Source organism: Acomys minous (genome assembly GCF_964271855.1).
Source record: "Acomys minous genome assembly, chromosome: 20".
NCBI classification, from domain to species: domain Eukaryota; kingdom Metazoa; phylum Chordata; class Mammalia; order Rodentia; family Muridae; genus Acomys; species Acomys minous.
In genome coordinates, this window is record NC_140502.1 from 16,455,231 (window position 1) to 16,465,987 (window position 10,757).

General features: G+C 46.3%; 2 protein-coding genes across 2 annotated transcripts; both read left to right on the forward strand.

The window, feature by feature from the left end:
* On the forward strand, positions 1-1,053 carry LOC311590802 (speckle-type POZ protein-like; the record flags this gene model as incomplete). Its single annotated transcript, XM_084770061.1, is given in 2 exon segments — positions 1-474; positions 478-1,053. Coding segments are annotated over 2 exon segments (1,050 nt in total).
* Positions 1,054-9,083: 8,030 nt separating this feature from the next.
* On the forward strand, positions 9,084-10,274 carry LOC311590803 (speckle-type POZ protein-like; the record flags this gene model as incomplete). The annotated part of the gene is made up of 1 exon (XM_084770062.1): positions 9,084-10,274. One exon carries the CDS (start codon positions 9,084-9,086, stop codon positions 10,272-10,274), a length of 1,191 nt encoding a protein of 396 aa, XP_084626188.1.
* Positions 10,275-10,757: the final 483 nt, after the last annotated feature.

Here is a 10,757-nt window from a genome sequence, read left to right on the forward strand (position 1 = left end):
ATGTCAGGGAACCTGGCCGCCGAGAGCTCGGGCGCTACACGGATCAGTGTCCAGAAATTCTCCTACACGTGGACCATCAGCAACTTCTCTTTTTGCATGGGGGGAATGTGGGGAGCCATGGAAAGCCCACCTTTTTCATCAGGAGCCAGTGACAGCCCGAAATGGTGTTTGAGACTCTACCCTGATGGGATTGATGAAGAGAGCCGAGATTACCTGTCAGTTTACCTGCAATGGCGCTGTCCGAAGAGCCCAGTTTGGGCAAGCTTCCGAATTTATATCATAAATGCTCAAGGAGAGAGATCCCAAGATGTGAGGAGCACAGGGATCTTAAAGTTCCTGCCGTGTCAATACAGGGGATTCAAAAAGTTCATCCTTCGAGATTTCCTCTTGTCCCATACCCATTGGCTACTCCCGGACGACAGGCTCACTCTCTTCTGCAAGGTGAGTGTGGTCGGAGACTCCTACACCATTTCCTGACAGGACACCGCATCTTCAATAAAGGTTCCAAGGTGCACATTGACTGCTGACCTAGGGGAGCTGTGGGAGACTTCCCGCTTCACAGACTGCAGCCTGTGGGTAGGTGGTCACGAATTCCGGGCTCACAAGGCCATCTTAGCCGCTCGCTCTCCGGTTTTCAGCGCCATGTTTGAACACGACATGAAGGAGAAGCCAAAGGACCAAATTGAGATCCAGGACATGGAGCCTCAAGTCTTCAAGGAGATGATGGTATTCATTTACACGGGGAAGGCGCCAAACCTCCACAGCTTGGCCCCTGCTGTGCTGGCAGCTGCTGACAGGTATGGCCTGGAGCACTTGAAGGTCATGTGTGAGGACGCCCTCTGCAGGGACCTCTCAGTGGACAATGCTGCTCACACTCTCTTCCTGGCTGACCTCCACAGTGCACAAGAGCTGAAAATGCAGGCCCTGGATTTCATTACAGTTCATGCTTCTGAGGTCTCTGAGACCTCAGGGTGGAAGGAAATTGTGGAAGCCCATCCCCACTTGCTGGCTGAAGCATTCCAGATCCTGGCTTCATTTCAATCTTTTCCCTGAGGCCCCCCACAAAGCCTGGAGTGATTCCAGCACCTGTTTAGTTGTCACCTACACCTGTCTCCTAGAAGCAACAGCCGGTGTTGGTAGCAACTTACAATGAATCTGGGGAAAGACAGCTTGGTGGCTCAGGATTTCAAAAATCTGGAAGAAGTTGGAAGGGTCTCCAAGTGGGCAGCCCTGGACTCTGCTGTGCTCTACCTAACGTCTGCCTTCTTGCTGGAATTGTTTTGTTTTGTTTTCTCCTGGCTTGAGGACTGAGAGTCAACTTAGGTGCTTTCAGGAAACACAGCACAGAGATTGTTTTTAGAAGGCGTTGAGGAACCTGTTTTGATTCCACTGAACAGAACACATGACCAAGGGGTCAGGACCAAGGAGAAAACAAACATTAACATTTACTCAGATGGGTAGAAAAAGGCAATGACTTTTTTCCACCATAACTCAGTGTGTGGGGACTGTAGAGATAACTCAGTTGGCAAAAGCAATGGTGCTCTTGCAGAGGACACATGGACTGTTCCCAGCACACACAGGATTTTTCATCCATCAGTGACTGGACATCCAGGGATCGGAGACATTTCCTGGTGTGCATGGGCACATACATCTCTGTAGACAGAGCCTGCAAATGAAATAGAAAGTGAATAAAAGTGATTTAATCAATTGTAGAGTCTCCTTATTTTTATTATTAATTAGTTAATTAACATTCTTTATATTAGACTGGAACTTCCCCTCTCCTCTCCTCCCTGTCCATTTCCCTTCCCTCCCTCTCCTCCCTGTCCCTATGTCTCCTACCCCATGCTTTTCTCTCCCCTCCCTTCCCTTCCTCTTTATGCACCTCCCTTTCGTTTCAGGGAAAAGGAGACCTCCCATGGGTATCAACCCACCTTGGCATGTCAAGTACACCTGGTGGCATCTTCTATTGACACTACACAAGGTGGTCAGTGGTCCCCTTAGGGCAAAGGGACCCAAAAGCAGGCAACAGTCAGGGCCAGTCCCCACTCCTCCTGTTAGAGCCCACATGAGGACCAAGCTGTACCTGTTATACCTGTGTGTGGGTCTAGGTCTACTCCATGGATGTTCTCTGGGTGATGGTTCAGTCCCTGTGATCCCCCATGGTCCCAGGTCTGTTTTGTAGGTTTTCTTTTTGTGTCCTTGACCACTTGACCCTTTCAATCCTTCCTCCCCCTCTTCCAGGAGCCTGGTGAGGTGGTGCACGCCTCTAATCTCAGCACTCAGAGGGGACTGAGGCAGTTAGATCTATGAATTTGAGGCTAGCCTGGTCTACAAAGAAGTCCATGACAACCAAGGCTACACAGAGATAACTTGTCTCAAAAAAAAAAGACTCTCTGAGCTCTGCCTAATATTTGCATCTGTTCGTCCCGCTACAATATATTTTTTTTTGAGACAGGGTTTCTCTGTGTTGTCTTGGCTGTGTTGGTCTCACTTTGTAGACCAGGCTGGCCTTGAACTCACAAAGATCTGCCTTGCTTCTCTCTTCCTGGGTGCTGGGTTTAAAGGCGTGCACCTCAGCACCAAGCCCATGTAAAAGAAGGAAGAAGGGCCAGGGTGGTCAAGGAAGCCACCACACCCAGCACAGCTGCAGCTTCTTCATACTGCTCCTCACGTTGTGATGACTCCCAACCATTAGATTATTTCCTGGCGACTTCGCAACTGTAATACGGTTCTGCTATGGCTCATAACGGACACACCTGATATGCAGGATTTCTGATATTCTACCTCTTTGAAAGGGTCATTAGACACCACCGCAAAGTGTTGAGAAACATGGATCCATGCCATGTCTACCAGGAAACCAGGCAGACTGCTGCAGACCTTCCCCACTCTTCACAGATCCAGTGCCACAGTGTCATGCCCACCTCTGCAGCAGACCTCCTGTGAGAGCCTCTTTTGCCCACTGTTCCCATCTGCTATGGATACCGCACATCTTCCCTTCTAACTCCCCTCTGCTCTTTCTTTGCCATCTCCACCAGCCCAGGACAGGCCCCCATGCTAACCCAAGGGCCACTCTTTCCGGGGTAACAAGAAGTCCAAAGGCAGATACATATACCATCCTTTGCTCCCCCACTTTTAATTTTCCCATTCCTAGTCCCAGCTCTGTAGCAGAAACTCTTCTCTGGTCTTTCCTTCATGTCTGAGACCTCATCTCCCCCTTCCATGGGTCACACAGATCTTCTCCCCCAGTCTTCCTTACCCCAACGCCCCCCATCATCCCAGCCCCCAACACAGCCGACCTTTACTAGGAACAGGGCAGCAGAGCAGGGCAGGGAAACAGGTAAGGCAACCCCCCCTTCCGTGCGAATCCAGTGCCCCAGTCTCACCCCCATAGCTTCTACAGACCGCCTTGTGCAACCTTCCTTCTGCCCACACCCCCCTACATCTTCTGTGGATCCCACAGACAATCCCCTTTAAACCCCCTCTTTTCCACTCATGGCTGTATTCCAGCCACAAATGCAATCGCTCCGTGATAACCCACAGGTCAAACCTGCCAAGAAAGCTGCTTGTCATCTTCCTCTCTTCTGCTGCTCTAGATCCAAGCCCCGATTCCCCACCACAGCTGAGGCAGAAGACATAAACCTTAAAAGGAACTTTATGAGAATGACAGAGGTTTTAAGGAAGTGAATAAATCCTCAAATAAACAAAAGAAAAGGTATGGCTGGGTGTAGTGACCCAAGCCTTTAATCCCAGAGCTTTGGGGGCAGTGGCCAGCTGACCTCTGTAAGTTTGAGGCTAGCCTGGTCTACAAAGTGATTTCCAGGACATCCTGGCCTATACACAGAGAAGCCCTGTCTCAAAACAAACAACAACAACAACAACAACAACAACAACAACAACAACAACAAAGAAGTTAATAAATCCTTAAAGAAACAAAGTTAAAGATGAGCTGGACAGTGGTGTTTGCCAGATAAGTTTCTTCTTTGGTGAGTGTAAATGTTTCTCTGAGTCCCAGAAGTGACTGTTGACCTCAGACACCCCTCTTTGAGGCAGAGGTACATGCACCAACGCTCTTTAAGTTCATGGCCAGCCTTCTTCACCTGACCTCATCCCCTCACCTTTGGAGATGCAATTCTGCAGTCTCCATGGGCACAAGTGGGTGGGTTTATTGCACCTCCTCCTCTCCTGCCCTCCCTCTAGAGCTGCCTGTACTATCACAGCTTTTCTAGGGCCTCCTGGGTTTTTTCTTTTGTTTTGGTTGATGTTTTTTGTTTTTGAGAGAGGGTTTTTCTGTGTAGCCTTGGCTGTCCTGGACTCACTCTGTAGACCAGGCTGGCCTCAAACTCACAGAAATCTGCCTTGCTTCTGTCTCCAGAGTGCTGAGATTAAAGGCATGTGTCAAACCAGGCTTTGTGGTGCATGCCTTTAATCCCAGCACTAGGGAGGCAGAGGCAGGCAGTTTGCTGTGAGTTTGAGGCCAGCCTGGTCTACAAAGCAAGTCCAGGACAGCCAGGGATACACAGAGAAACCCTGTCTCAAAAACAAAGAAATAAAAACAAAAGGAAACAAAAGGCTTGCACCACGATGCCTGGCTCCAATTGCTTTCTATAACAGGATTAAGTCAAGTTAACCCTAGATCAAGAGGTTGAGCAGCACCAGCTGACAGGGATTATACAGAAAGGAGGGGCACTGAGTTAAGGAGTATTTAAGACAGAGTGCTGAAGAAGAGCTTTGGGGGATTTTGGCTTTTAGCTTTTGGCTTTTTCCTCTGGGATATGAGCTGAGTAGGAAGGTCAGCTGGGTGCTTTCTCTGCCTCTCTGAGCTAGCAGGCCTTCACCTTAGCCTCTGGCTCCTGAGTCTTCATTGGTAAATCAAACAGTTGGGACTTGTTTAAAGAACACTGATGGGCCCTAAATTTATTCACTTTTGCGACTGAACTTGGCCAGAATTCCCATTAGATAATCAATTCAAAATGGTACCTTAGGTTCTAATATTATTTGGGACCTCTGCGAATACTGTAAGCAGTCAGAGAAATGAAAAAAAAAAGGATTCTCCGTTTTGTATTTCTCATTTACCCACTCCAAGCCCTGATTGTTTTGTTCTCTCTCTCTCTCTCTCTCTCTCTCTCTCTCTCTCTCTCTCTCTCTCTCTCTCTGTCTCTGTCTCTCACTCTCTCTCTCCCTCTCTCTCTCACACACACACACTGTATAAATGTCCTGCTTTTTAAGTTACTGTTGAAGCATTGCACCATGACTGAATGGAAGCAGAGCAGCGGACCCCTGCAGTGTGCACACATCCCCTAGACACTGGGCTGGTGCATTTCTATGTCTCTGCTTCAGCACCCTCCAATTATGACTATGGCTTATGTTTTTTGTTTAAGAGAGACACTATCCAAATCAACAAAACCAGAAACAAAAAGGGAGACATAACAACAGACACTGGAGAAATACAAAAAATCATTAGGTCTTACCACAGAAGCCCATATGACACAGAATGTGAAAATCTAGAAGATATGGACACTTTTCTTTTTTTTTAATATTTTATTAATTTATTCTTGTTACATATGGACACTTTTCTTGATAGATTCTGCTTTTTAATGTTGAACCAAGATCAGGTAAAGAAATGAGATAGTCCTATTTCTCCTACAGAAGGAGAAGCAGTCATCAAAAGTCTCCCAACCAAAAAGAAGCCCAGGGTCAGATGGTTTCATTGCAGAATTCTACCAGAACTTCAAAAAAGAGCTAGCTCCAATACTCTTGAAATTACTCCACAAAATAGAAATGGGAGGAACATGGCAGGGATAATTGTAACACAATCACAAGAGGAAAGAGTAGCTGTGTAGAAATTCACACCATCCCTTCACTTATGGACCTTTAGCTACAGGAAGAAGATACACATGGGATATCCCTTCTTGCTAAACCTTGAGTCCATCTGGAGAGAACTCAAACCCCAGAATGGAGGTCCTGCCTGTGAGAAAGATTTTGCTTCAGTTCAAGTAGGCAGATCCATATGGAATCCTGATTTGGAGGTCCAAAGACACAAACTTGCCACCGGATCTCAAAACAGGGAGCCACACCCCTTTAATCCTGGTTTTGAGCCTGGCAACCACACCTTTAATTAGGGCACACCTTCCCTGCAAGATTATATCAGGGCATGTAAGAGGGAAGCTTGGGATTTTTGCCTCTTGGCCCCACTTGGCTAGCAAGTCTGTCCATCACTGGCATTACAGCCTGCTTCTCCAGAATTGCAGTGTATACTGAAGACCAGCAGAGACATCACCTCCTGGACTGAACAGCTGAAAAGGCCTCTTGGCATCTCTGTGCACAGCCAGTGGTCAGTGGATTAGCTTGACTGCAGCCTGTAAGTCATTCTCCTCAATGCCCTTGATCTAGCTTCCTTCATTCTCTAAGTTCTGTTACTTTGGAATTTTGATGATGTCCTTGTTTTTAATAGCTGAAATAGAATTCCATGGTGAATGTGGACCACAGTTTCTCTATCCATTCTTTGGTTGAGGGACATCTGGATTGTCCAATTTCTGGCCACTACCAGTAACATTGTAGAACAAATGTCCTTGTTGTATAGTAGAGCATCTTTGGTGTATATGCCCAGGAGTGGTATGCTTGGGTATTGAGGGAGTGCTGTTCCCAAGTTTCAGAGAAAGTGCCAGAATGATTTCAAAAATGGTTTTACCCGTTTGCACTCTCATTAGCAATGAAGGAGAGTTTCTTTCTCCACATCCTTAGGGGTATGTGCTCTGTCTTGAGTTTTTGGTCTTAGCCATTCTGAAGGTGTAAGATGGAATCCCTGAGAAGTATTGATTGTATTTTCCTGATGGCTATGGATGTTGAGCCTTTCGTTAAGTGCTTCTTAGAAAGTTTATAGTTTTTCCTTGAGAGTTTTCTGTTCATCTCTGTACCCAATATTTTAATGGGATTATTTGCTTTGTTGGTGTTTAATTTCTTGAGTTCCTTATATGGACTGCATATTAGCCCTCTGTTGGATGTAGAGTTGGTGAAGATCTTTTCTCAGATAGTAGGCTATAGTTTTGTTTTTTGGCAGTGGCCTCTGTCTCATAGGAACTTTTCAATTTAATGATGCCTCACTTATTAATTGTTGATCATAGAATCTGGGCTGTTAGTATTTCCTCAGGAAGTGGTCTCCTGTGCCAAAGAGTTCAAGGATCTTCCACACTATCTCTTGTACTAGATTTAGTGGTCCTCGTTTTATGTTAATGTCTTTTGTCCTTTTGGACTTGAGTCTTGCTCATTGTCATAACTATGGATCTAGGATGGTTTCAGTGAAATTCCCAGATCACTTTATTTTACTAATAAAGACACAGGAGACAGATGCTGTGGTGAAAAACCTGCTAGCTCAGAGAGGCAGAAAAAGCAGTCAGCTAACCTTCCTGCTCAGCTCACCTCCTGATGGAAAAGGTCCCAAAGTCTCATTAGCTCAGCTGACTGCCCAGGTAGAAAATATCTAAAAACCCAAGTCCAAAAGCTTCCAAAGGCCAAGGAGCTCCAGCTAAAATCCCAAGATCCTGTTATCCTGAAAGCTATCTTAATTGTTCCTCTACTCAAAGCCTTGCCTACATTTAATCCCTGTCAGCTGCTTGCTTGCTCCACCCATTGACCTAGGGTTCACTTTATTAAATCCTGTGTTTTTATAGTTCACAATCTCAGGGGTCACAATGTTATCAAAGGCAGTATAAACAGTTCACAATCTCACGGACCAAAACGGGATCTCAGACAGGATTTTCTAGTTCACCATCTCAGGGATCACGTTGAATCCAACATCATGGAATATATCTGTTTGCATTTTTTGACATGTAGACCCACACTAGACCAGCACCATTCATTGAACGTGCTTTCATTTTTCTAGTGTATGGTTTGCCTTCTTCCTCAAAAATTATATGTGTGAGTGTATTTCTGGATCTTTGATTGGATTCCATTGATTGCCCTGTCTGTGTTTATGCCAGTACCATACACTTTTTATCACTGTTGCTCTATAGTACATTTTGAGATCAGGGACAGCCATCCCTCCAGAAGATGTTTTCATGGTCAAGATTGTCTTAGCTATTCTGGGTTTTTGTTTTCCCAAATGAAGTTGAGAGCTGTTTTTCAAGGTCTGTAAAGAATTGTGTTGACATTTAATGGCAACGGCATTGAATCTGTGGGTGGCTGTGGTAAGATGGCCATTGTTTCTTGGTTAATCCTACCTATCCTTAACCATGGAAGATCTTTCCATCTTCTCATATCTTCTTCAGTCTCTTTGATTTTTTTTCATACAAGACATTTAGTTCCTTTGTTACAGTTACATCAAGATTCGTTATGGTTTTGTAGCTATTTCGTAGAGCGTTGTTTCCCTGGCTCTACTCTTCAGGAGATCAAAGCAGAAGCTCTGCCCAATTTATGGCAGAGTCCAGGGAGTACTGTGGAGGAGTTGGGGATAGAAGGACCAAGATGAGACAGGATCTCTATAAAAGACTAACAGAGCCAAGAAATTAGGGCCCATGGTCCCTGAGGATTCCTGTGCACCAAAGAAGGACCATGCATGGAGAAAAGCCAGGCACCCCACTCAGAGGTAGCCTATTGGCATCTCCATCTCAGTATGGGGCTCATAATAAGTAGAGCAGGGACTGTTCCTGCCATGGACTCTGCTGGCTGCACTTAGATGACTTTCCCGTGGCCGTGTGCTTTACCATGACAGAGAGGAAGAGGATGTAGGCAGACCTGAGGAGACCTGATAGGCTGGGGTCAGTTGGTAGGGGAGAAAGGGTTTCCCGTCTCTGAGGACTTGGGTAGGAAAATTGAGGGGCAAGGGCGTTAGGCTGGGGCCTGGAAAAAATGAGGAAGGGGGCTACAATTGGGATGTCAAATGAAAAAAATTAAATATACTTAAATTTTTAAAATATGTATAAAATGTTCCAAACCCTTTAAAAGGTGTGTACAGTAGGCAAAACTAGTTACCAACTGATCTAATTCAATATAGAGAAAGAAATGTAGTGGTCTAAGAGTCACTAGGGCCTGGACTGTCTTCTGTGAAATTAATATTGACACAAAAATTCTGAGAAGAATTTGTTCTTATGTCCTACAGGAAGAAGAGAAACCATATCTTGATTCTTCATTTTGGATCGAAGTTAAACTTCAAACTGCCTCCATTAGAAATGTCAGGGGACCAGGCAGGCAAGACCCGGGGCTCCACACATATCACTGTGCAGAAGATTTCCTACAGGTGGACCATCAGCAACTTCTCTTTTTGCCTGGAGGGGATGTCTGACGCCATTTTAAGTGGGACTTTCTCATCAGGATCCAATGACAACCGGAAATGGTGTTTGAGAGTTCACCCCAAAGGCATTGACGTAGAAAGCAAAGATTATGTGTCAGTTTACCTGGTGTTGCTCAGGAGTCCAAAGACCCCAGTTTGGGCAAAATTCAAGATTTGGATTATAAATGCGGAAGGAGACAAAACTCTCAGACTGAAGAGCCGGCGAGCCTTTAAGTTCCTTCCTGGTATGGACTGGGGATTCAAAATGTTCATCCTTCAAGGTTTCCTCTTGTCCGAGGCAGAACGCCTTCTCCCTGACGACCACCTCACCCTGCTCTGCAAGGTGACCATGGTCCAAGACACCTATAGCATTTCTGAAGAGAACTCGACACCTGCGATAAAGGTTCCAAGGTGCACGTTTACAGATGACCTAGGGGAGCTGTGGGAGACTTCCCACTTCACAGACTGCAGCCTGTGGGTAGGTGGTCACGAATTCTGGGCTCACAAGGCCATCTTAGCTGCTCACTCTCCAGTTTTCAGTGTCATGTTTGAACACAATATGAAGGAGAGGCCAACGGACCGAATTGAGATCCAGGACATGGATCCTCAAGTCTTCAAGGAGATGATGAGATTCATTTACACGGGGAAGGCACCAAACCTCCACAGCTTGGCCCCTGATGTGCTGGCAGCTGCTGACAGGTATGGCCTGGAGCAGTTGAAGGCCATGTGTGAGGACGCCCTCTGCAGGGACCTCTCAGTGGAGAATGCTGCTCACACTCTCTTCCTGGCTGACCTCCACAGTGCACAAGAGCTGAAAATGCAGGCCCTGGATTTCATTACAGTTCATGCTTCTGAGGTCTCTGAGACCTCAGGGTGGAAGGAAATGGGGCAAGCCCATCCCCACTTGCTGGCTGAAGCATTCCATTCCCTGGCTTCTGCACAGGGTCCCTGGCTGGAGCCCCCTCTCAAACGGCTGAAGCAATTCTCGCACCTGGATAGTTGTGACTAACTTTGTCTTCCACAATGTCAGACCGTGCTGTGACCAGTGACCTCCAGGTACACCAAGGCATTGCTGCTGCATTTACAGTGGATCTGGGGAAAGACAGCCTGGTGGCTCAGGATTTCAAACACCTGGAAGAAGTTGGAGTGGTTGCCTTGTGGGCAATCCTGGTGTCAGGTGTGGTCTACCTAACATCTGCCTTCTTGCTGTACTTGTTTCGTGTTTGGCTCCTGAGTTGGAGACTGAGATTCAGAGTAGGTGCTTGCAACTAATTGCCCCAAAATGATATTTTGGGGAGAGGGAACTTTTTTCTTTCAACTGGAAAAACACATGACCAAAGGATCAGGTCAGAGGAGAAAACAAATATTTACATTTAATCTTAAGGGGAGAAAAAGACCAAGCAACCTTCCCTCCCCCACAGCCCATAACTCAGTTTGTGGGAACTGGGAAGATAACTCAGTTGGGAAAAGCAACCTGGACTGTTTCCAGGAC